The sequence below is a fragment of the Chlamydotis macqueenii genome, chromosome 28 (genome assembly GCF_036417535.1).
Source record: "Chlamydotis macqueenii isolate bChlMac1 chromosome 28, bChlMac1.mat, whole genome shotgun sequence".
NCBI lineage: Eukaryota > Metazoa > Chordata > Aves > Otidiformes > Otididae > Chlamydotis > Chlamydotis macqueenii.
Window position 1 is genome coordinate 1,096,220 of NC_141583.1, and position 24,814 is coordinate 1,121,033.

At 58.1% G+C, this 24,814-nt stretch overlaps 9 protein-coding genes across 9 annotated transcripts; 4 read left to right on the plus strand and 5 right to left on the minus strand.

Moving 5' to 3' along the window:
- Nucleotides 1-893: 893 nt before the first annotated feature.
- On the minus strand, nt 894-1,259 carry LOC147597222 (feather keratin 3-like). The gene has a single exon (XM_086768160.1). The coding sequence runs from the start codon at nt 1,257-1,259 to the stop codon at nt 894-896; it is 366 nt and encodes a 121-aa protein (XP_086624286.1).
- Nucleotides 1,260-2,865: 1,606 nt separating this feature from the next.
- LOC147597223 (feather keratin 3-like) lies at nt 2,866-3,231 on the plus strand. The gene has a single exon (XM_086768161.1). The coding sequence runs from the start codon at nt 2,866-2,868 to the stop codon at nt 3,229-3,231; it is 366 nt and encodes a 121-aa protein (XP_086624287.1).
- Nucleotides 3,232-5,617: 2,386 nt separating this feature from the next.
- Nucleotides 5,618-5,983, minus strand: LOC147597224 (feather keratin 3-like). Its single transcript, XM_086768163.1, has one exon. The coding sequence runs from the start codon at nt 5,981-5,983 to the stop codon at nt 5,618-5,620; it is 366 nt and encodes a 121-aa protein (XP_086624289.1).
- A 1,606-nt stretch (nt 5,984-7,589) lies between these two features.
- On the plus strand, nt 7,590-7,955 carry LOC147597225 (feather keratin 3-like). Its single transcript, XM_086768158.1, has one exon. The coding sequence runs from the start codon at nt 7,590-7,592 to the stop codon at nt 7,953-7,955; it is 366 nt and encodes a 121-aa protein (XP_086624284.1).
- Nucleotides 7,956-10,342: 2,387 nt separating this feature from the next.
- Nucleotides 10,343-10,708, minus strand: LOC147597226 (feather keratin 3-like). Its single transcript, XM_086768164.1, has one exon. The coding sequence runs from the start codon at nt 10,706-10,708 to the stop codon at nt 10,343-10,345; it is 366 nt and encodes a 121-aa protein (XP_086624290.1).
- A 1,606-nt stretch (nt 10,709-12,314) lies between these two features.
- Nucleotides 12,315-12,680, plus strand: LOC147597227 (feather keratin 3-like). Its single transcript, XM_086768159.1, has one exon. The coding sequence runs from the start codon at nt 12,315-12,317 to the stop codon at nt 12,678-12,680; it is 366 nt and encodes a 121-aa protein (XP_086624285.1).
- A 2,387-nt stretch (nt 12,681-15,067) lies between these two features.
- Nucleotides 15,068-15,433, minus strand: LOC147597228 (feather keratin 3-like). The gene has a single exon (XM_086768165.1). The coding sequence runs from the start codon at nt 15,431-15,433 to the stop codon at nt 15,068-15,070; it is 366 nt and encodes a 121-aa protein (XP_086624291.1).
- A 1,606-nt stretch (nt 15,434-17,039) lies between these two features.
- Nucleotides 17,040-17,405, plus strand: LOC147597229 (feather keratin 3-like). Its single transcript, XM_086768166.1, has one exon. It carries the CDS (start codon nt 17,040-17,042, stop codon nt 17,403-17,405), a length of 366 nt encoding a protein of 121 aa, XP_086624292.1.
- A 3,384-nt stretch (nt 17,406-20,789) lies between these two features.
- On the minus strand, nt 20,790-21,248 carry LOC104482339 (scale keratin). Its single transcript, XM_086768149.1, has one exon. It carries the CDS (start codon nt 21,246-21,248, stop codon nt 20,790-20,792), a length of 459 nt encoding a protein of 152 aa, XP_086624275.1.
- Nucleotides 21,249-24,814: the final 3,566 nt, after the last annotated feature.

A 24,814-nucleotide genomic window follows, 5' to 3' on the forward strand; every position in this document is an offset into this window, starting at 1 on the left:
GAGGTACTGGAAGACGGCTACAAGGTTTCCCCGGAGCCTCCTCTTCTCCAGCCTGAGCAGCCCCAGCTCTCTCAGCCTGGCCTCACAGCAGAGCTGCTCCAGCCCTCTCATCCTCTCAGGGGCCCTCCTCTGGACCCTCTCCAACTGGTCCGTGTCCTTCTTATGTTGGGGGCTCCAGAGCTGGACGCAGTGCTGCAGGAGAGGTCTCACCAGAGCAGAGTAGAGGGAGAGAATCACCTCCCTTGACCTGCTGGCCACGCTCCTCTTGGTGCAGCCCAGGATGCCGTTGGCCTTTTGGGCTGCAAGGGCGCATTGCCGGCTCATGTTGAGCTTCTCGTCCACCGTCACTCCCAAGTCCTTCTGCTCAGGGCTGCCCTCCATCCATTCTCCGCCCAGCCTGGATTTGTGCCTGGGATTGCCCCGACCCACGCGCAGGACCGTGCCCTTGGCATGGTTGGACTTGATGGGGGTTGCGTCATGCGCAAGGGGGCTGGAGGTGTGCAAAGGCCCCAGGGCTCCATGTGCCACTGGCAGGGGAGCAGCCTGTGTTGAGGGCGAGTGAAGCCTAGAGCCCAGGCTGGGCTCTGGAAGGAGAAACGCAGAGGCACGTGTGACATGCAGGCTGGTTTTATTGCAATGTAGAAAAAGGCACGAGGCAAAGGCAGGCAGGTTGTCCCCATGGGCTTCAAGAGAGGTGTTCCTTCAGGCTTCTCCCAGTTGGTGGCTGTTGCAGAGACAAGCAAGTGGCCTGTGGGCCGAGGGTGGAGTGGTGCATGTGGGCAGGGGCAGGAGCAAGGAGGAGGAGAGGCGGTACGGAGAGAGAGGAAGGAGAGAAGAAAGGAGAGAGGTGAGGCTGAAGGGGCCCAGGGGCTGTGGGGTTTTTGGGTGTGGGTCTAGCAGGGCCCGCAGGTGTCCCACAGCTTCTTGGTGTAGCGGGGCAAGACGCAGGGGCTGCAGGCAGGAGAAGCGTAGGGTCTGCCAAAGGTGCAGAGGCCCCCCGAGCCCTGCGTGGCCCCGGCGCCGTACAGGCCCCCCAGCCCCAGGGAGCCCCCAAAGGCGGGTGCTCCGGAGGAGCCCACCACGGCTTGCTGGGGGAAGGAGCTGAGGATGGGGCCGGGGAAGGTGACGACGACGGGTGGCGGCTGGATGAAGGCCGAGGAGTCGGGGCACTGGCGGGCGCACAGCTCGTTGCAGCTCTCGGCGATGGGCTGGGGCACGGCCACGCTGGTTTTCGGTGGGCACAGGTCGTAGCAAGACATCCTGGTGTGAGAGAGCTGAGCCTGGAACACAGGAGCCAGGGACAAGCGTCAGAAGCGAGGAGGAGATCCCCGCGCCGAGCAGTGCCCTGTTCCCAGGGCTGCCCGGCAGCTGGAGGGGCCAGGGCCACCAGCTTGGCCACACTGCCCGCCGCGTCCGCTGTGCCCAGCCAGCCCCCCTGAGCGTCCTGCTTCGCGCAGCGCCCGCCTGGCCCTCGCTCTGCACGCAGAGGGCACAGCACAAGTCCTCCCCAAGAGCCTGAGCAGGGCCTGGCTCTGGTGTCCTGGTCACAGGACTCCTTACTCCTCCCGCTTTGGCTCCGAGAAGCCTGGCCGCCCAAGCCTGCTGCCAGCTCGCCCGCTGCTCTCAGAGCCCTCCTGGCCAGGAAGGCCCCGCGCCGGCCTCTGCCACAGGAGGCACAGACCCGCAGGCACCCACCTACCCTTTTCCTGAGCAGAGCGAGGCAGGAGCAGTGGATGGCAGTGCCGGGCGAGGGCAGCGCTTTTATGGCGGGCAGGCGAGTGCGGGGAGGATGTGGCCGCGCTGGGGGCACGTGGCCTGCGGCGGCCGAGCCCCTGCCTCCTCCCTGCGTGGCACGGGGCTGTTTTGCTGACACCGGTTTCTCCCCAGCCCCAACCCGCTCTATCAGCTCTGCAATTCCCCTGCTGGGACACTTGCCAGCTGCCACCTCAGGGCCAAATGGGCCCCGCTCGCTTCTCATTATCGCGCTGCGTAAGAGGGCACGCAGTGTGACAAAGGCTGACTGCAAGCGCCCCGCATGCCAGAGCTCTTTGCCAAGGGCTTGGTCTCTGGGCAGCCCCGTGCCTTCTTTGCAGAGCAACAGGGAAGAGCAGGCTGCTGGCGCAGGCCAAGAAGGAGGCCTTGCAGAGGCCGCCCGCACGCCAGCCACTGCATGACGTACGCCGTGTGGCTACTATCTCGAGAGGCGCGAGGTTACGAAAGCACAAATCAAAGGCACTCCTCTTGGGCACTGCCTGCTCAGCACCATGCATCACTCGCCGGCCCAACGGCTCCGGCTCCCATCCGCCTGCGGGCATTGGCCATGGGCCTCTGCAGGGCTGGGGGAGAAAGACCCCGCGAGCTCTTCCTCCGCGTGCAAGGAGCACAGATCCCCAGCTGGGCCCACGGGGCACAGGCTGCTGCCAGCGCTGGCCGAGCCGCACTGGCCCCTGGACAGTGTCCCTGGAGCTCTGTTGCCGGGGGAGGTGGTTGCTGTCGGGCTGCCCACAGAGGAGGAAGGGGAGGAAAGGCTCGCCAGTGGCATGTGCTGGGGTGGCGAGGGGATGCTGACTCAGGGAGGGGCAGCAGCCAAACAGCCCCATCTTCCTCAGCAGGAGGGAGTGCCGCCTCTGCCAGTTGGCCCAGGTGGTGCTGAGCAGTGGTGGGGCCGGTATAAAAGCTCTGCCTCTGTCAGGCTCTGCCAACCACTGCTCTGGCCACCTTCTCCTCAGGGAACAGGGTAAGTCTGCGAGCGCTTCTCCTCCCGGCTCCCTGCTCTGGCCCCGGCCCCTCTGCTTGAGGCGCTTCCCTCTGCTGCTCATTGCACCCTCTGCCCTCTTGCAGAGCACCAGCACATCCCGTGCCGAGATGTCTTGCTACGACCTGTGCCCACCGAAAACCAGTGTGGCCGTGCCCCAGCCCATCGCCGAGAGCTGCAACGAGCTGTGCGCCCGCCAGTGCCCCGACTCCTCGGCCTTCATCCAGCCGCCACCCGTCGTCGTCACCTTCCCCGGCCCCATCCTCAGCTCCTTCCCCCAGCAAGCCGTGGTGGGCTCCTCCGGAGCACCCGCCTTTGGGGGCTCCCTGGGGCTGGGGGGCCTGTACGGCGCCGGGGCCACGCAGGGCTCGGGGGGCCTCTGCACCTTTGGCAGACCCTACGCTTCTCCTGCCTGCAGCCCCTGCGTCTTGCCCCGCTACACCAAGAAGCTGTGGGACACCTGCGGGCCCTGCTAGACCCAGCCCAGCCCCCCGCCCCCATGCCAACACCGCCACCCTTGCACGGCTGAGCTGGCGCACACCAGGCCCTGAGGAGCGCTGAGCCTCCCCAGCCAACTCCTGGGCAGCTGCCACTGCCACACACCCTTGGCCCTTCCCTGCCCTCTGCTCTCCCCACTTTCCCTCTCCTCCCAGCTCGGAGACGGGACAGGAGATGGACCCAAAAGGCTCTGCGGGGCTCCTGGACCAAGTCTTGGGCATCTGGAATGCTGCACCAAGGAGGCACCCTGAGCCAGAAGCCATGCTCTGTTCAAGATCCTTCTGCCTCCTCCAACACGTGGCCACCAGCCTGCCTGGCTCTTGCCCAGCGTCTCTCTGCCAACGTCTCCTGCCCCTCTGGGCACAATAAAGGTTTCCTGCATCCAAGTGCTGTCTCCCTCCCTCCTTGTGCCAAGCCGGGAAGAGCCCGGGTGTGGGTGCCCATCAGCCGTGGGAGGTCAGGTGCTGGTGCTGACTGAGATGGGCAGGTGAGGTGAGGGTGGGTGGTGTTGGGAGAGGGAGGATGCAGGTATGCCTGAGAGGAAGGCATCAAGAAGATGGAGCCAGGCTCTTCTTGGAGGTGTCCAGTGCAGGAGAAGAGGCAGTGGCAGCAGCTGGAGCACAGAAGGCTGCGCCTCAACATCCCAAAGCTCTTTCTTATTTTCACTGGGCACTGTCCACGTTGGCCCGGGAGGCTGCGGAGTCTGCGTCCTTGGAGCCGCGCAAAGCCGTCTGGACAGGGTGCTGAGCAGCCGGCTCTGGGCGAGCCTGCTGAAGGGGCCAGCGTGAGCAGCTGCCCTGCAAAGGCTCCTGGCAGAGGAATGAGGCTGCGGCTTCTGTGACTGAAGGTCTGCGGCGCAGAGGCGAGGAGCAGCGAGTGTGTTGGTCTGTGCTGAGAGGGAGAAGGGGAAGGGGAGAGGGAAATGGGAAGGGGCAAGGGGCTGGGGAAGGAGAGGAAAGAGAAGGGGAAGGCGAATAAGAAGGGGGAGATGAAGGAGAGAAAGGGGAAAAAGAAGGGGAAAGAACAGGGGAGGTGAAGGGGACAGGGAAGAGGGAGGGGAAGCCTCCACTTTGCTCTCTCCCCCAGGGCCTGAAGTAGAGCCATGGAGGCACAAAGGGCTGGATGCCAGCCCCTGCAGCAAGCGCCCTCACAGAATCATAGATGTTTTGGGCTGGAAGGGACCTTTCAAGGTCATCTAGTCCAACCCCCCTGCAAAGAGCAGGGACATCTTCAATCACACCAGGTTGCTCAGAGCCCCGTCCAACATGACCTGCAATGTTTCCCGGGACGGGGCATCCACGACCTCTCTTGGCAAGCTGGGCCAGTGTTCTGTCACCCGCAGTGTAAAAAATCTTTTCTTAATGTCTAGTCTAAATCTACCCCCGCTCTGTTTTGCAATCATTACCCCTTGTCCTGTCCCAACAGGCACTACTGGAGAGTTCCTCCTCATCTTTCCTGTGTTTGTCCCCTTGAGGTACTGGAAGACGGCTACAAGGTTTCCCCGGAGCCTCCTCTTCTCCAGCCTGAGCAGCCCCAGCTCTCTCAGCCTGGCCTCACAGCAGAGCTGCTCCAGCCCTCTCATCCTCTCAGGGGCCCTCCTCTGGACCCTCTCCAACTGGTCCGTGTCCTTCTTATGTTGGGGGCTCCAGAGCTGGACGCAGTGCTGCAGGAGAGGTCTCACCAGAGCAGAGTAGAGGGAGAGAATCACCTCCCTTGACCTGCTGGCCACGCTCCTCTTGGTGCAGCCCAGGATGCCGTTGGCCTTTTGGGCTGCAAGGGCGCATTGCCGGCTCATGTTGAGCTTCTCGTCCACCGTCACTCCCAAGTCCTTCTGCTCAGGGCTGCCCTCCATCCATTCTCCGCCCAGCCTGGATTTGTGCCTGGGATTGCCCCGACCCACGCGCAGGACCGTGCCCTTGGCATGGTTGGACTTGATGGGGGTTGCGTCATGCGCAAGGGGGCTGGAGGTGTGCAAAGGCCCCAGGGCTCCATGTGCCACTGGCAGGGGAGCAGCCTGTGTTGAGGGCGAGTGAAGCCTAGAGCCCAGGCTGGGCTCTGGAAGGAGAAACGCAGAGGCACGTGTGACATGCAGGCTGGTTTTATTGCAATGTAGAAAAAGGCACGAGGCAAAGGCAGGCAGGTTGTCCCCATGGGCTTCAAGAGAGGTGTTCCTTCAGGCTTCTCCCGGTTGGTGGCTGTTGCAGAGACAAGCAAGTGGCCTGTGGGCCGAGGGTGGAGTGGTGCATGTGGGCAGGGGCAGGAGCAAGGAGGAGGAGAGGCGGTACGGAGAGAGAGGAAGGAGAAAAGAAGGGAGAGAGGTGAGGCTGAAGGGGCCCAGGGGCTGTGGGGTTTTTGGGTGTGGGTCTAGCAGGGCCCGCAGGTGTCCCACAGCTTCTTGGTGTAGCGGGGCAAGACACAGGGGCTGCAGGCAGGAGAAGCGTAGGGTCTGCCAAAGGTGCAGAGGCCCCCCGAGCCCTGCGTGGCCCCGGCGCCGTACAGGCCCCCCAGCCCCAGGGAGCCCCCAAAGGCGGGTGCTCCGGAGGAGCCCACCACGGCTTGCTGGGGGAAGGAGCTGAGGATGGGGCCGGGGAAGGTGACGACGACGGGTGGCGGCTGGATGAAGGCCGAGGAGTCGGGGCACTGGCGGGCGCACAGCTCGTTGCAGCTCTCGGCGATGGGCTGGGGCACAGCCACGCTGGTTTTCGGTGGGCACAGGTCGTAGCAAGACATCCTGGTGTGAGAGAGCTGAGCCTGGAACACAGGAGCCAGGGACAAGCGTCAGAAGCGAGGAGGAGATCCCCGCGCCGAGCAGTGCCCTGTTCCCAGGGCTGCCCGGCAGCTGGAGGGGCCAGGGCCACCAGCTTGGCCACACTGCCCGCCGCGTCCGCTGTGCCCAGCCAGCCCCCCTGAGCGTCCTGCTTCGCGCAGCGCCCGCCTGGCCCTCGCTCTGCACGCAGAGGGCACAGCACAAGTCCTCCCCAAGAGCCTGAGCAGGGCCTGGCTCTGGTGTCCTGGTCACAGGACTCCTTACTCCTCCCGCTTTGGCTCCGAGAAGCCTGGCCGCCCAAGCCTGCTGCCAGCTCGCCCGCTGCTCTCAGAGCCCTCCTGGCCAGGAAGGCCCCGCGCCGGCCTCTGCCACAGGAGGCACAGACCCGCAGGCACCCACCTACCCTTTTCCTGAGCAGAGCGAGGCAGGAGCAGTGGATGGCAGTGCCGGGCGAGGGCAGCGCTTTTATGGCGGGCAGGCGAGTGCGGGGAGGATGTGGCCACGCTGGGGGCACGTGGCCCGCGGCGGCCGAGCCCCTGCCTCCTCCCTGCGTGGCACGGGGCTGTTTTGCTGACACCGGTTTCTCCCCAGCCCCAACCCGCTCTATCAGCTCTGCAATTCCCCTGCTGGGACACTTGCCAGCTGCCACCTCAGGGCCAAATGGGCCCCGCTCGCTTCTCATTATCGCGCTGCGTAAGAGGGCACGCAGTGTGACAAAGGCTGACTGCAAGCGCCCCGCATGCCAGAGCTCTTTGCCAAGGGCTTGGTCTCTGGGCAGCCCCGTGCCTTCTTTGCAGAGCAACAGGGAAGAGCAGGCTGCTGGCGCAGGCCAAGAAGGAGGCCTTGCAGAGGCCGCCCGCACGCCAGCCACTGCATGACGTACGCCGTGTGGCTACTATCTCGAGAGGCGCGAGGTTACGAAAGCACAAATCAAAGGCACTCCTCTTGGGCACTGCCTGCTCAGCACCATGCATCACTCGCCGGCCCAACGGCTCCGGCTCCCATCCGCCTGCGGGCATTGGCCATGGGCCTCTGCAGGGCTGGGGGAGAAAGACCCCGCGAGCTCTTCCTCCGCGTGCAAGGAGCACAGATCCCCAGCTGGGCCCACGGGGCACAGGCTGCTGCCAGCGCTGGCCGAGCCGCACTGGCCCCTGGACAGTGTCCCTGGAGCTTTGTTGCCGGGGAAGGTGGTTGCTGTCGGGCTGCCCACAGAGGAGGAAGGGGAGGAAAGGCTCGCCAGTGGCATGTGCTGGGGTGGCGAGGGGATGCTGACTCAGGGAGGGGCAGCAGCCAAACAGCCCCATCTTCCTCAGCAGGAGGGAGTGCCGCCTCTGCCAGTTGGCCCAGGTGGTGCTGAGCAGTGGTGGGGCCGGTATAAAAGCTCTGCCTCTGTCAGGCTCTGCCAACCACTGCTCTGGCCACCTTCTCCTCAGGGAACAGGGTAAGTCTGCGAGCGCTTCTCCTCCCGGCTCCCTGCTCTGGCCCCGGCCCCTCTGCTTGAGGCGCTTCCCTCTGCTGCTCATTGCACCCTCTGCCCTCTTGCAGAGCACCAGCACATCCCGTGCCGAGATGTCTTGCTACGACCTGTGCCCACCGAAAACCAGTGTGGCCGTGCCCCAGCCCATCGCCGAGAGCTGCAACGAGCTGTGCGCCCGCCAGTGCCCCGACTCCTCGGCCTTCATCCAGCCGCCACCCGTCGTCGTCACCTTCCCCGGCCCCATCCTCAGCTCCTTCCCCCAGCAAGCCGTGGTGGGCTCCTCCGGAGCACCCGCCTTTGGGGGCTCCCTGGGGCTGGGGGGCCTGTACGGAGCCGGGGCCACGCAGGGCTCGGGGGGCCTCTGCACCTTTGGCAGACCCTACGCTTCTCCTGCCTGCAGCCCCTGCGCCTTGCCCCGCTACACCAAGAAGCTGTGGGACACCTGCGGGCCCTGCTAGACCCAGCCCAGCCCCCCGCCCCCATGCCAACACCGCCACCCTTGCACGGCTGAGCTGGCGCACACCAGGCCCTGAGGAGCGCTGAGCCTCCCCAGCCAACTCCTGGGCAGCTGCCACTGCCACACACCCTTGGCCCTTCCCTGCCCTCTGCTCTCCCCACTTTCCCTCTCCTCCCAGCTCAGAGACGGGACAGGAGATGGACCCAAAAGGCTCTGCGGGGCTCCTGGACCAAGTCTTGGGCATCTGGAATGCTGCACCAAGGAGGCACCCTGAGCCAGAAGCCATGCTCTGTTCAAGATCCTTCTGCCTCCTCCAACACGTGGCCACCAGCCTGCCTGGCTCTTGCCCAGCGTCTCTCTGCCAACGTCTCCTGCCCCTCTGGGCACAATAAAGGTTTCCTGCATCCAAGTGCTGTCTCCCTCCCTCCTTGTGCCAAGTCGGGAAGAGCCCGGGTGTGGGTGCCCATCAGCCGTGGGAGGTCAGGTGCTGGTGCTGACTGAGATGGGCAGGTGAGGTGAGGGTGGGTGGTGTTGGGAGAGGGAGGATGCAGGTATGCCTGAGAGGAAGGCATCAAGAAGATGGAGCCAGGCTCTTCTTGGAGGTGTCCAGTGCAGGAGAAGAGGCAGTGGCAGCAGCTGGAGCACAGAAGGCTGCGCCTCAACATCCCAAAGCTCTTTCTTATTTTCACTGGGCACTGTCCACGTTGGCCCGGGAGGCTGCGGAGTCTGCGTCCTTGGAGCCGCGCAAAGCCGTCTGGACAGGGTGCTGAGCAGCCGGCTCTGGGCGAGCCTGCTGAAGGGGCCAGCGTGAGCAGCTGCCCTGCAAAGGCTCCTGGCAGAGGAATGAGGCTGCGGCTTCTGTGACTGAAGGTCTGCGGCGCAGAGGCGAGGAGCAGCGAGTGTGTTGGTCTGTGCTGAGAGGGAGAAGGGGAAGGGGAGAGGGAAATGGGAAGGGGCAAGGGGCTGGGGAAGGAGAGGAAAGAGAAGGGGAAGGCGAATAAGAAGGGTGAGATGAAGGAGAGAAAGGGGAAAAAGAAGGGGAAAGAACAAGGGAGGTGAAGGGGACAGGGAAGAGGGAGGGGAAGCCTCCACTTTGCTCTCTCCCCCAGGGCCTGAAGTAGAGCCATGGAGGCACAAAGGGCTGGATGCCAGCCCCTGCAGCAAGCGCCCTCACAGAATCATAGGATGTTTTGGGCTGGAAGGGACCTTTCAAGGTCATCTAGTCCAACCCCCCTGCAAAGAGCAGGGACATCTTCAATCACACCAGGTTGCTCAGAGCCCCGTCCAACATGACCTGCAATGTTTCCCGGGACGGGGCATCCACGACCTCTCTTGGCAAGCTGGGCCAGTGTTCTGTCACCCGCAGTGTAAAAAATCTTTTCTTAATGTCTAGTCTAAATCTACCCCCGCTCTGTTTTGCAATCATTACCCCTTGTCCTGTCCCAACAGGCACTACTGGAGAGTTCCTCCTCATCTTTCCTGTGTTTGTCCCCTTGAGGTACTGGAAGACGGCTACAAGGTTTCCCCGGAGCCTCCTCTTCTCCAGCCTGAGCAGCCCCAGCTCTCTCAGCCTGGCCTCACAGCAGAGCTGCTCCAGCCCTCTCATCCTCTCAGGGGCCCTCCTCTGGACCCTCTCCAACTGGTCCGTGTCCTTCTTATGTTGGGGGCTCCAGAGCTGGACGCAGTGCTGCAGGAGAGGTCTCACCAGAGCAGAGTAGAGGGAGAGAATCACCTCCCTTGACCTGCTGGCCACGCTCCTCTTGGTGCAGCCCAGGATGCCGTTGGCCTTTTGGGCTGCAAGGGCGCATTGCCGGCTCATGTTGAGCTTCTCGTCCACCGTCACTCCCAAGTCCTTCTGCTCAGGGCTGCCCTCCATCCATTCTCCGCCCAGCCTGGATTTGTGCCTGGGATTGCCCCGACCCACGCGCAGGACCGTGCCCTTGGCATGGTTGGACTTGATGGGGGTTGCGTCATGCGCAAGGGGGCTGGAGGTGTGCAAAGGCCCCAGGGCTCCATGTGCCACTGGCAGGGGAGCAGCCTGTGTTGAGGGCGAGTGAAGCCTAGAGCCCAGGCTGGGCTCTGGAAGGAGAAACGCAGAGGCACGTGTGACATGCAGGCTGGTTTTATTGCAATGTAGAAAAAGGCACGAGGCAAAGGCAGGCAGGTTGTCCCCATGGGCTTCAAGAGAGGTGTTCCTTCAGGCTTCTCCCGGTTGGTGGCTGTTGCAGAGACAAGCAAGTGGCCTGTGGGCCGAGGGTGGAGTGGTGCATGTGGGCAGGGGCAGGAGCAAGGAGGAGGAGAGGCGGTACGGAGAGAGAGGAAGGAGAAAAGAAAGGAGAGAGGTGAGGCTGAAGGGGCCCAGGGGCTGTGGGGTTTTTGGGTGTGGGTCTAGCAGGGCCCGCAGGTGTCCCACAGCTTCTTGGTGTAGCGGGGCAAGACGCAGGGGCTGCAGGCAGGAGAAGCGTAGGGTCTGCCAAAGGTGCAGAGGCCCCCCGAGCCCTGCGTGGCCCCGGCGCCGTACAGGCCCCCCAGCCCCAGGGAGCCCCCAAAGGCGGGTGCTCCGGAGGAGCCCACCACGGCTTGCTGGGGGAAGGAGCTGAGGATGGGGCCGGGGAAGGTGACGACGACGGGTGGCGGCTGGATGAAGGCCGAGGAGTCGGGGCACTGGCGGGCGCACAGCTCGTTGCAGCTCTCGGCGATGGGCTGGGGCACGGCCACGCTGGTTTTCGGTGGGCACAGGTCGTAGCAAGACATCCTGGTGTGAGAGAGCTGAGCCTGGAACACAGGAGCCAGGGACAAGCGTCAGAAGCGAGGAGGAGATCCCCGCGCCGAGCAGTGCCCTGTTCCCAGGGCTGCCCGGCAGCTGGAGGGGCCAGGGCCACCAGCTTGGCCACACTGCCCGCCGCGTCCGCTGTGCCCAGCCAGCCCCCCTGAGCGTCCTGCTCCGCGCAGCGCCCGCCTGGCCCTCGCTCTGCACGCAGAGGGCACAGCACAAGTCCTCCCCAAGAGCCTGAGCAGGGCCTGGCTCTGGTGTCCTGGTCACAGGACTCCTTACTCCTCCCGCTTTGGCTCCGAGCAGCCTGGCCGCCCAAGCCTGCTGCCAGCTCGCCCGCTGCTCTCAGAGCCCTCCTGGCCAGGAAGGCCCCGCGCCGGCCTCTGCCACAGGAGGCACAGACCCGCAGGCACCCACCTACCCTTTTCCTGAGCAGAGCGAGGCAGGAGCAGTGGATGGCAGTGCCGGGCGAGGGCAGCGCTTTTATGGCGGGCAGGCGAGTGCGGGGAGGATGTGGCCGCGCTGGGGGCACGTGGCCTGCGGCGGCCGAGCCCCTGCCTCTTCCCTGCGTGGCACGGGGCTGTTTTGCTGACACCGGTTTCTCCCCAGCCCCAACCCGCTCTATCAGCTCTGCAATTCCCCTGCTGGGACACTTGCCAGCTGCCACCTCAGGGCCAAATGGGCCCCGCTCGCTTCTCATTATCGCGCTGCGTAAGAGGGCACGCAGTGTGACAAAGGCTGACTGCAAGCGCCCCGCATGCCAGAGCTCTTTGCCAAGGGCTTGGTCTCTGGGCAGCCCCGTGCCTTCTTTGCAGAGCAACAGGGAAGAGCAGGCTGCTGGCGCAGGCCAAGAAGGAGGCCTTGCAGAGGCCGCCCGCACGCCAGCCACTGCATGACGTACGCCGTGTGGCTACTATCTCGAGAGGCGCGAGGTTACGAAAGCACAAATCAAAGGCACTCCTCTTGGGCACTGCCTGCTCAGCACCATGCATCACTCGCCGGCCCAACGGCTCCGGCTCCCATCCGCCTGCGGGCATTGGCCATGGGCCTCTGCAGGGCTGGGGGAGAAAGACCCCGCGAGCTCTTCCTCCGCGTGCAAGGAGCACAGATCCCCAGCTGGGCCCACGGGGCACAGGCTGCTGCCAGCGCTGGCCGAGCCGCACTGGCCCCTGGACAGTGTCCCTGGAGCTTTGTTGCCGGGGAAGGTGGTTGCTGTCGGGCTGCCCACAGAGGAGGAAGGGGAGGAAAGGCTCGCCAGTGGCATGTGCTGGGGTGGCGAGGGGATGCTGACTCAGGGAGGGGCAGCAGCCAAACAGCCCCATCTTCCTCAGCAGGAGGGAGTGCCGCCTCTGCCAGTTGGCCCAGGTGGTGCTGAGCAGTGGTGGGGCCGGTATAAAAGCTCTGCCTCTGTCAGGCTCTGCCAACCACTGCTCTGGCCACCTTCTCCTCAGGGAACAGGGTAAGTCTGCGAGCGCTTCTCCTCCCGGCTCCCTGCTCTGGCCCTGGCCCCTCTGCTTGAGGCGCTTCCCTCTGCTGCTCATTGCACCCTCTGCCCTCTTGCAGAGCACCAGCACATCCCGTGCCGAGATGTCTTGCTACGACCTGTGCCCACCGAAAACCAGTGTGGCCGTGCCCCAGCCCATCGCCGAGAGCTGCAACGAGCTGTGCGCCCGCCAGTGCCCCGACTCCTCGGCCTTCATCCAGCCGCCACCCGTCGTCGTCACCTTCCCCGGCCCCATCCTCAGCTCCTTCCCCCAGCAAGCCGTGGTGGGCTCCTCCGGAGCACCCGCCTTTGGGGGCTCCCTGGGGCTGGGGGGCCTGTACGGCGCCGGGGCCACGCAGGGCTCGGGGGGCCTCTGCACCTTTGGCAGACCCTACGCTTCTCCTGCCTGCAGCCCCTGCGCCTTGCCCCGCTACACCAAGAAGCTGTGGGACACCTGCGGGCCCTGCTAGACCCAGCCCAGCCCCCCGCCCCCATGCCAACACCGCCACCCTTGCACGGCTGAGCTGGCGCACACCAGGCCCTGAGGAGCGCTGAGCCTCCCCAGCCAACTCCTGGGCAGCTGCCACTGCCACACACCCTTGGCCCTTCCCTGCCCTCTGCTCTCCCCACTTTCCCTCTCCTCCCAGCTCAGAGACGGGACAGGAGATGGACCCAAAAGGCTCTGCGGGGCTCCTGGACCAAGTCTTGGGCATCTGGAATGCTGCACCAAGGAGGCACCCTGAGCCAGAAGCCATGCTCTGTTCAAGATCCTTCTGCCTCCTCCAACACGTGGCCACCAGCCTGCCTGGCTCTTGCCCAGCGTCTCTCTGCCAACGTCTCCTGCCCCTCTGGGCACAATAAAGGTTTCCTGCATCCAAGTGCTGTCTCCCTCCCTCCTTGTGCCAAGCCGGGAAGAGCCCGGGTGTGGGTGCCCATCAGCCGTGGGAGGTCAGGTGCTGGTGCTGACTGAGATGGGCAGGTGAGGTGAGGGTGGGTGGTGTTGGGAGAGGGAGGATGCAGGTATGCCTGAGAGGAAGGCATCAAGAAGATGGAGCCAGGCTCTTCTTGGAGGTGTCCAGTGCAGGAGAAGAGGCAGTGGCAGCAGCTGGAGCACAGAAGGCTGCGCCTCAACATCCCAAAGCTCTTTCTTATTTTCACTGGGCACTGTCCACGTTGGCCCGGGAGGCTGCGGAGTCTGCGTCCTTGGAGCCGCGCAAAGCCGTCTGGACAGGGTGCTGAGCAGCCGGCTCTGGGCGAGCCTGCTGAAGGGGCCAGCGTGAGCAGCTGCCCTGCAAAGGCTCCTGGCAGAGGAATGAGGCTGCGGCTTCTGTGACTGAAGGTCTGCGGCGCAGAGGCGAGGAGCAGCGAGTGTGTTGGTCTGTGCTGAGAGGGAGAAGGGGAAGGGGAGAGGGAAATGGGAAGGGGCAAGGGGCTGGGGAAGGAGAGGAAAGAGAAGGGGAAGGCGAATAAGAAGGGGGAGATGAAGGAGAGAAAGGGGAAAAAGAAGGGGAAAGAACAGGGGAGGTGAAGGGGACAGGGAAGAGGGAGGGGAAGCCTCCACTTTGCTCTCTCCCCCAGGGCCTGAAGTAGAGCCATGGAGGCACAAAGGGCTGGATGCCAGCCCCTGCAGCAAGCGCCCTCACAGAATCATAGGATGTTTTGGGCTGGAAGGGACCTTTCAAGGTCATCTAGTCCAACCCCCCTGCAAAGAGCAGGGACATCTTCAATCACACCAGGTTGCTCAGAGCCCCGTCCAACATGACCTGCAATGTTTCCCGGGACGGGGCATCCACGACCTCTCTTGGCAAGCTGGGCCAGTGTTCTGTCACCCGCAGTGTAAAAAATCTTTTCTTAATGTCTAGTCTAAATCTACCCCCGCTCTGTTTTGCAATCATTACCCCTTGTCCTGTCCCAACAGGCACTACTGGAGAGTTCCTCCTCATCTTTCCTGTGTTTGTCCCCTTGAGGTACTGGAAGACGGCTACAAGGTTTCCCCGGAGCCTCCTCTTCTCCAGCCTGAGCAGCCCCAGCTCTCTCAGCCTGGCCTCACAGCAGAGCTGCTCCAGCCCTCTCATCCTCTCAGGGGCCCTCCTCTGGACCCTCTCCAACTGGTCCGTGTCCTTCTTATGTTGGGGGCTCCAGAGCTGGACGCAGTGCTGCAGGAGAGGTCTCACCAGAGCAGAGTAGAGGGAGAGAATCACCTCCCTTGACCTGCTGGCCACGCTCCTCTTGGTGCAGCCCAGGATGCCGTTGGCCTTTTGGGCTGCAAGGGCGCATTGCCGGCTCATGTTGAGCTTCTCGTCCACCGTCACTCCCAAGTCCTTCTGCTCAGGGCTGCCCTCCATCCATTCTCCGCCCAGCCTGGATTTGTGCCTGGGATTGCCCCGACCCACGCGCAGGACCGTGCCCTTGGCATGGTTGGACTTGATGGGGGTTGCGTCATGCGCAAGGGGGCTGGAGGTGTGCAAAGGCCCCAGGGCTCCATGTGCCACTGGCAGGGGAGCAGCCTGTGTTGAGGGCGAGTGAAGCCTAGAGCCCAGGCTGGGCTCTGGAAGGAGAAACGCAGAGGCACGTGTGACATGCAGGCTGGTTTTATTGCAATGTAGAAAAAGGCACGAGGCAAAGGCAGGCAGGTTGTCCCCATGGGCTTCAAGAGAGGTGTTCCTTCAGGCTTCTCCCGGTTGGTGGCTGTTGCAGAGACAAGCAAGTGGCCTGTGGGCCGAGGGTGGAGTGGTGCATGTGGGCAGGGGCAGGAGCAAGGAGGAGGAGAGGCGGTACGGAGAGAGAGGAAGGAGAAAAGAAGGGAGAGAGGTGAGGCTGAAGGGGCCCAGGGGCTGTGGGGTTTTTGGGTGTGGGTCTAGCAGGGCCCGCAGGTGTCCCACAGCTTCTTGGTGTAGCGGGGCAAGACACAGGGGCTGCAGGCAGGAGAAGCGTAGGGTCTGCCAAAGGTGCAGAGGCCCCCCGAGCCCTGCGTGGCCCCGGCGCCGTACAGGCCCCCCAGCCCCAGGGAGCCCCCAAAGGCGGGTGCTCCGGAGGAGCCCACCACGGCTTGCTGGGGGAAGGAGCTGAGGATGGGGCCGGGGAAGGTGACGACGACGGGTGGCGGCTGGATGAAGGCCGAGGAGTCGGGGCACTGGCGGGCGCACAGCTCGTTGCAGCTCTCGGCGATGGGCTGGGGCACGGCCACGCTGGTTTTCGGTGGGCACAGGTCGTAGCAAGACATCCTGGTGTGAGAGAGCTGAGCCTGGAACACAGGAGCCAGGGACAAGCGTCAGAAGCGAGGAGGAGATCCCCGCGCCGAGCAGTGCCCTGTTCCCAGGGCTGCCCGGCAGCTGGAGGGGCCAGGGCCACCAGCTTGGCCACACTGCCCGCCGCGTCCGCTGTGCCCAGCCAGCCCCCCTGAGCGTCCTGCTCCGCGCAGCGCCCGCCTGGCCCTCGCTCTGCACGCAGAGGGCACAGCACAAGTCCTCCCCAAGAGCCTGAGCAGGGCCTGGCTCTGGTGTCCTGGTCACAGGACTCCTTACTCCTCCCGCTTTGGCTCCGAGCAGCCTGGCCGCCCAAGCCTGCTGCCAGCTCGCCCGCTGCTCTCAGAGCCCTCCTGGCCAGGAAGGCCCCGCGCCGGCCTCTGCCACAGGAGGCACAGACCCGCAGGCACCCACCTACCCTTTTCCTGAGCAGAGCGAGGCAGGAGCAGTGGATGGCAGTGCCGGGCGAGGGCAGCGCTTTTATGGCGGGCAGGCGAGTGCGGGGAGGATGTGGCCGCGCTGGGGGCACGTGGCCCGCGGCGGCCGAGCGCCTGCCTCCTCCCTGCGTGGCACGGGGCTGTTTTGCTGACACCGGTTTCTCCCCAGCCCCAACCCGCTCTATCAGCTCTGCAATTCCCCTGCTGGGACACTTGCCAGCTGCCACCTCAGGGCCAAATGGGCCCCGCTCGCTTCTCATTATCGTGCTGCGTAAGAGGGCACGCAGTGTGACAAAGGCTGACTGCAAGCGCCCCGCATGCCAGAGCTCTTTGCCAAGGGCTTGGTCTCTGGGCAGCCCCGTGCCTTCTTTGCAGAGCAACAGGGAAGAGCAGGCTGCTGGCGCAGGCCAAGAAGGAGGCCTTGCAGAGGCCGCCCGCACGCCAGCCACTGCATGACGTACGCCGTGTGGCTACTATCTCGAGAGGCGCGAGGTTACGAAAGCACAAATCAAAGGCACTCCTCTTGGGCACTGCCTGCTCAGCACCATGCATCACTCGCCGGCCCAACGGCTCCGGCTCCCATCCGCCTGCGGGCATTGGCCATGGGCCTCTGCAGGGCTGGGGGAGAAAGACCCCGCGAGCTCTTCCTCCGCGTGCAAGGAGCACAGATCCCCAGCTGGGCCCACGGGGCACAGGCTGCTGCCAGCGCTGGCCGAGCCGCACTGGCCCCTGGACAGTGTCCCTGGAGCTTTGTTGCCGGGGAAGGTGGTTGCTGTCGGGCTGCCCACAGAGGAGGAAGGGGAGGAAAGGCTCGCCAGTGGCATGTGCTGGGGTGGCGAGGGGATGCTGACTCAGGGAGGGGCAGCAGCCAAACAGCCCCATCTTCCTCAGCAGGAGGGAGTGCCGCCTCTGCCAGTTGGCCCAGGTGGTGCTGAGCAGTGGTGGGGCCGGTATAAAAGCTCTGCCTCTGTCAGGCTCTGCCAACCACTGCTCTGGCCACCTTCTCCTCAGGGAACAGGGTAAGTCTGCGAGCGCTTCTCCTCCCGGCTCCCTGCTCTGGCCCCGGCCCCTCTGCTTGAGGCGCTTCCCTCTGCTGCTCATTGCACCCTCTGCCCTCTTGCAGAGCACCAGCACATCCCGTGCCGAGATGTCTTGCTACGACCTGTGCCCACCGAAAACCAGTGTGGCCGTGCCCCAGCCCATCGCCGAGAGCTGCAACGAGCTGTGCGCCCGCCAGTGCCCCGACTCCTCGGCCTTCATCCAGCCGCCACCCGTCGTCGTCACCTTCCCCGGCCCCATCCTCAGCTCCTTCCCCCAGCAAGCCGTGGTGGGCTCCTCCGGAGCACCCGCCTTTGGGGGCTCCCTGGGGCTGGGGGGCCTGTACGGAGCCGGGGCCACGCAGGGCTCGGGGGGCCTCTGCACCTTTGGCAGACCCTACGCTTCTCCTGCCTGCAGCCCCTGTGTCTTGCCCCGCTACACCAAGAAGCTGTGGGACACCTGCGGGCCCTGCTAGACCCAGCCCAGCCCCCCGCCCCCATGCCAACACCGCCACCCTTGCACGGCTGAGCTGGCGCACACCAGGCCCTGAGGAGCGCTGAGCCTCCCCAGCCAACTCCTGGGCAGCTGCCACTGCCACACACCCTTGGCCCTTCCCTGCCCTCTGCTCTCCCCACTTTCCCTCTCCTCCCAGCTCAGAGACGGGACAGGAGATGGACCCAAAAGGCTCTGCGGGGCTCCTGGACCAAGTCTTGGGCATCTGGAATGCTGCACCAAGGAGGCACCCTGAGCCAGAAGCCATGCTCTGTTCAAGATCCTTCTGCCTCCTCCAACACGTGGCCACCAGCCTGCCTGGCTCTTGCCCAGCGTCTCTCTGCCAACGTCTCCTGCCCCTCTGGGCACAATAAAGGTTTCCTGCATCCAAGTGCTGTCTCCCTCCCTCCTTGTGCCAAGTCGGGAAGAGCCCGGGGGTGGATGCCTATCAGTCATGGGATGTCAAATTCTCCATGTTTCAACAGTGGGTGTCATGCATCTTATCATTCTTAGGAGAGAAGAGGCGATTCCTTGTTTCTCTTCTCCAGGTCCACATGAGTGGGTCTGACCTCTGGGAATGTCTTTTCCTTAATATTGGCAAGTAATTACACAATTATTGATATGTAGCAATTAATTGGGAACAGTTGTTTCAACTACAGAATCCTCTTAAAAATATGCTTCCATACTTATATGTACATGTACGTGTCTATATTTGTGCCATAATATACATAAATTATAGGGTTCAATCTTAGCTAGTATTTATATTTGGCCTTCTTATAGAAGGCCAAATTTCTTGGATTGACTCTGTCTTTTGGAGAAGTAGTGAAACGTTGGCAGTAAAAGGGAAATTGGCTGTACTCTTCTCCTTGTTTTTACTGGTTTTCCTTGTATTACCACTACTCTCTGGTATTCTGGAGTTACAATGGAGTCACTCGAGAGGATGCAATCTCTTTCTACCTTATCGTCACCTATTTGGGGCTACTCAGATAGTTTTTCCTCTTCTGTCACTTCTTTCTGATTATAGTCTCTGCAACACCAGATCTTTTCTCCATAGTCAGCAGGTCTGGCTTTGAGCTCTATTACTGAAGATCATACCGTTACTGTTACTCCCATCAGTTAAGCCGCCTTGTTTTTCCAGTCTTAAACCTTGATCCCCTCCTTTTTAATGCCACTCAGCACATAAAACAGAGTGCTCCCGAATTATGTGCCAATGCCATCAATGCAAACAAATAATTAGAGGTTTTCTGAGACTGATCCTTGAGTAACGAATGCAGTAAGCTCCCTCCGTTCCTATAACTCCCATAAAGCACTAGACACTGACAGCAAGGCTGTCTCTGTGTACTATTTCGCAATCAGACATGAGCTCACCCTGAACAGGCATCCAGCCCATGTAGAAGCTATGTAAACGTGTTAGCTGGGTGCTAATAGCTCTCACCAATCTTGTTATCTTGGGCTAGGCATTTGCTGTCTGACACACTACGCATCTAATTGGCTGCTGGCTGCCTGGCAATGCCAGAATTGGTGGAAAAATTGGCAGTGGGAGCTCAGGTGTTCAGCTGTGATCGTGTCTGATTTAATCTGAAGTACCTCTTAGAGGCTGTACGTGAGAGCAAGGATCCTGTGTTGAGCAGAAGAGAAATGGAGAGGAAACCAGGCCATCTATGTTTTGTAAAGCTGTCCCAGGAGCTGCCCTGGGCTGAACTAGCTGGGAGGAAAGAGAGCTTTCCTCAGCAAAAGAGAGGAATTTGAGCCAAGGAGATGCAGGACTGGTGTGGTACAAGCCAGGAGGTTGGCTGCTGAGCTCCTGGGAACTCATGGCAGCAGTGTCCTTGCCTCAAGCCATGTGAGCTTGGAGATCAGCAGCATGGACAGAGAGCTCCTTGTGCCCTAAAGGCAGGAGCCTTTCTTCTCCATCTCAGCTCTCTGGGCTCTTCACAAATCCCAGGCACTCATGGGGCAGGGCTCTCAAGCTGGGCCCTGCAAGCTTCAGTCCCTTCCCCGACCTTTCCCAAAAAGGGCCACGAGACCAGGCAGTGTTGGGAGAGGGAGGATTAAACAGGCAGAAGGAGGAGAACCTTTCAGTGAAAGGCTTTTCTTGGACAAAACATTCTCAGTAAATACTAGCCAATCAGTAAAAATAAAATAGTACTTTCTTAAAATAAAGTGAGATTCAAGAGTACCATAGACTAATTTTCATCTCAACTTGTTATTACTTTCAGCACACAGCCATTGGATATATCCAATATATTCCCCAGGGAAGGAGAACACGGAAATTACCTGTTAAAATCAGACTTGCTATTCCATGGCACTGAGATAGAGTCGGGATAAAGAAGTTGTACATTCATGCATGGCACTTTTCTATGAGTCTCAGTGAAGTAATAGCTAATCCTCTGTAAAACATCAGTTCATATTCTTTTTACTTCACCCAGCTGACTTACAGACTCAGCCAAAACTTCCCTGAGGCAACTGTTATCACAGCAGTGATTAACAAAAAAAGAAGGTAGTGCTTGATCTTTGTTCATCAGATACCTATCTTAAAAATTGTTTTCCATTGTTTACCTTCCTTCTATTGCTTCTCTTCAGAATACGCTTTGGCAGAACTTCAGGCCATATTTTTTTACTTTGTCTTTGAACACAGTTTGCTGATTTCTAGTACATCACCTGGGAAGACGTAAAATTAAAAGGAATTCCAGCACTAAATCAACTAGCCAAAAAAACCAAATGGACTAACTACCAGAAGTCTGACTGCTAGAATAATTGGTGTAAAGGAGACTATAATTTCAGCTCAGCAGGAATGAAAGACTGAGCAGATAGGTTTCTTCATAGCAGGACTGTGTACAGCCAGGGCTGTGGGGTCCCCCCAAAGGCAGCTCTGCCTGGCTCTGCTGGGGTTGAGGCAATGTTCTGGCCTGGCTGCAGGGCTGACATGCAGCACAAGGGAACCCTGCAGCCCACGCATGGCTTTGAAGGCAAAAACAGAGATGCAGGTGTTGGATGCAGCATTGGTTTATTGCTAGGGCAAGAAAACACCCGATGGAGAAAGACACACAAGGCAGAGGCAGGCAGCTTGTCCCCAGTAGGCTTCAAGAGAGGTGTTCCTTCAGGCTTCTCACAGGTGGCGGCAGTTTCACGGAGAAGCAAGTGTCCTCTGGGATGATGGTGGAGTTGGACTTTTGGCCACAGGCAGCAACAAGGAAGAGGAGATGAAATAAACAAAGAAATGAAGAAATCTATGGAGCTATTCTGACTCCACTGTATTTAGTGGAAGTCTTGGATGCTCTGCATATTACTTAGGAGCTCGGTTGAAGATCAAGATTCTGTAATGTATTTGCCAGTCATTCTTTAGTCAAGGAATTTTCTGTAGGACTTAGCAGGGCCCACAGCTGCCATGGCTGTACCTGTTGTACCGGTAGGAATATGGGCTGCAAGAGCCAGAACCATAGGATCTACCATAGCCGTACAGACCCCTGCAACCCAGGGAAGAACCCCCATATCCATACAGACCCCCGTAGCCCAGGGAAGAGCCTCCATAGCCGTACAGACCCCCGTAGCCTAGGGAAGAGCCCCCATAGCCGTACAGACCCCCATAGCCCAGGGAAGAGCCCCCAAAACCCCCAAGGACGGGTGCTCCAGAGGATCCCACAACTGAATCCTGGGGGAAGGAGCTGAGGATGGGGCCAGGGAAGGTGACGACGACCGGGGGAGGCTGGATCACAGTTGTGGAGTCAGGGCACTGACGGACGCATGGTTCATTCCCACTGTTAGCAAGGGGCTGTGGGCGGGTGATGCCACCAACAGCAGTGGAGCACAGGTCATAACAAGACATCTTGCACGGATGGAGGTCAATCTACAAGAGTCAATTTTAACAAGTACAAGTCATTATTTACAGATATTGAAGTGCTGTAGCGTTCACTGCCTTTCCTCAGACAAGAGTGCTCTGAAGTACACCGATTTACCCATGTCTATTAACAATGAAAATTGAAGAACAGCAAAATTATTTGCTCAGATGCTTTGGTGAGTCAGTGGATCAACAAGGACTGGGACTCCAAGAACGGAGTGCATTGTTATGCACTATTTCATGACTCTAACTCTTCATTCCCGCTGATCTCCTTTCTGCTGAGCCTTGTGTGAGCAGGGATTATAAGTCATTGTCTATTCAGATTCGCTCAGTAACTTGTTTGATGAGACCAGTACAAGGGAATTGCAAATAGTATTGTCCCCAATTTCCAAACACTGAATCAGGGCACTGAGATATTTACAACTAGGTTAACACCACAGTGTTTTAATTCACGGCTCTGAACTCTTGAAAAATCTCACCACAAACAACTTGCCCCCACTAACACAAAAAACCCTGTGCTTCACCTGTCAGCTCCTTAAATTCCCTCCATGATCCCTCTTTCTCTTAATTAAACAAATTTCTTACAGATATTTTCAACAGCTCTCAATTCCTCTCTGTTTCCTACTCTAAGCCAGTGCCTGTAGTATTCATGCCTGTTTATCTTGAATTAATGTAAAAGCACTTTGAATGATCTGTAATAGAATGAACTGAAGATAATGGAAGGTCTGCTTCTAAGCTCAGCATTTCCCTGTGAACTATGAAGATTTAAAATCTTTCAAATAATTTCCACTTACCCATAGAAACACACAGAGAAGAGAAATGCATATTGAACTAGTCACATCATTTCTTCGGCTGTTGGAAATGAACTAATAATGAACTGAATTTTCTGCCGTATCAAGAAACTTTCAGTTTGCTTGGAAATTAAATGTTAACCCTGAATGCAGAGAACAGCTGTTCATAACACTTTAAGCCATTTTTGTAAGCTTTATCTTCTCACCTAAAATTTTACCCACTAGTTCTTAATGGAAGAGATCATCCTAGACTAAATTGCATAGCAAAGAGCTGTTCCAACTGTTGTAAAGAGAAGATTCAGACTTACCCGATTTGCTGAGAAGAACGAGCGAAAAGAAGAGGTTGGAAGAACTCTGAACGTAGAGAGCTTTTATACAGTTTAGACTGCCTGGGGGATGAGAGGCTCGTTAAATGAATGTGAGTCTAATTAGTTGACATGGCACATTTTTTGTATTGATAGCTCTGCAAAGTTATGAAATTGTTTCGCATTCTGTTTTTGTTTATTACTTGATTTCAATTATCACGTAACACAACACATGCATTACATCACACAGGGTTCTTTCATCTAAAAGAGTGATGGGTGAAATTAATGCATCTTTCATCCTAAAACATGATTCATGAAATTAATATCAGTTTTCTATTCTCTTTGGAGTTGCACCATGAAGTAAGCTGCTTATACACAGATATTCTTCTTTTACTGTCATATATGACAGTGGTGCTCAGACCTTTCTTTAGTTTTCTCTCTTTTAAAAAATAAAATACAGTCTATCACTAAATGCTCAGGAAGGCAGGCAATATTTTTTGTGTGCTTAACTTTATTTCTGAGATGTGATACAATTCATATTGGAATCTTGGAATCCGTGGAGGATTCTCAGTATTCCCTGAATCCAATTGTATTGTGAGCATTCCAAAATAGTGACAGATGTCCAAAACAACCTTAGGTATTATCTGACCCTCAAACTACAGCTTAAAAGTTAATTTAGTTCTGAAAGGAGAGATATTTATATTTTTAATGCTCAGAATGGAAAGCTCAAAAATAATCAAAGTGCACATTGAATTAATATCTGAATTTGTGATTTACTGAGGTAGCTGTGTGGTTTTGTGGAAGACATAGGAGAAATCACAAATTTAACTGTATTAGGGAAAAAAAAAAAGGATCTTGCCGTCATTGATGGCATCTTTCAGCAGAGAGCAACTGTTAAGTGGGAATCCACAGGGAAAAGCAAATACTGGCTTTTGCTGAGGTTTCTTTCTTTGTTTATGCCATTATTGTAATACTGTATCATTATCATGGTTATCATAATCATCAACATAGTTATCTTCAGACCACATATTATTTCTAAATTATGAGCTTTTCCAAATCTGGAGATGCATATGGAGATTTCCTGAGCTGTAGAACTGAAAAGAAAAAAAAAAAAAAAAAAGCCATCTCAGAGTTTTACAAGAACATTCCAATGAACTTTCAAATACCTTGTGAACACCCATTACTAGCTTGCACATACTGTGTCATAATTATATAAAAAGTCTGCCGGGATGCATACACCCCACTATTAAGAGAGATTATCACAACAGAATAGGTACATTAAGGTCACTTGGGTCTCTCCTGTAATCAATTAATGGTTTATAACACTGTTTGGACCTTCTTTTCTTTGACTTTAAAAAAAAAAAAAATTACTTTTTTTTTATTAAAGTGCACATTTCTCCAGAAACAAAAATCCACTTGTGTTAACTGAACGATTAGCCAAAAATAATAATTAATAAAAACCCCACCAGAGTACAATGGGATCTGTCCTTATTTTTTCAGGGCTACAATTCCTTTCAGTAGTCATGTCTTATTGCCTGATTTACTTACTTCTCTGAGTCCTATGTTCCTAGGCACATCTCTCTAACATGTAACAATAGGAGAAGGAAACACAATAAAATATAAAGGAAAGCAAAGCTCGATGAAACAACCCATAAAAATCAGTTTCCATAGACTTGTGACTGCCAGCTGAAATATTTCCCTGTTCCCAGGACTGAAAGACAACTAGTAGAGAATCATGCAAGAGCCATTAAAAGGTGCTCCTGATTATTGTGTTCGCGTTGTATTGAGTAGCTGGAGGTAGAAGTGCTAAGCTTGCAGAAGGAATGCTTCTACTTTGTTATTTGTCTCCAGTCTTCATTTGAGATCCTAAAAGAAATTCCATGTTGTCTCCAGGTATGCTGTTGATTACCCTAAAAGACCTGTAGCTGGACAAAAGAAATGACTGTTCTCCTGTCACCCTAATTATGCAGGACTCTTAAATAAATCAAGTCAGCTTACTTCCTCCTTTAAGGCTAAAGAGAGAAATGGAATAATAAAAAATAATTCCACACACAAAGTTGGAGATAATTGAGAGGTCTGTGGTGGAGTGTCCGTGTCACGCTATGTGTGGGTTTGAAGCGCCTGCAGTGCACAAACAATAAGCACAAACAATTTCAGCACTTTGGGGAACTACGTGTCCTACTATTTGGGGTTGGTACCTAATTATGAGCTCATGCGTAGGATGCCTGATGTCCTCCAGGCAACCAACGGAGCTGTATAAAAGCTCTCTGCATCAAGCCTTTCCATCCACTTCTCTCATCTTATTCACCTTCGTGACTTGGGTAAGTCAGATTTCTCTCAAACTTTGCTAAACCTAACTTGATGTCAAGAACCCTTGATTTTAACTTAGGCCCAAGTGCTCTTCAGTTACTGCCAGGCTGCTGGTGATCTGTAGATTATTTGCTGCGGGAAACAATAT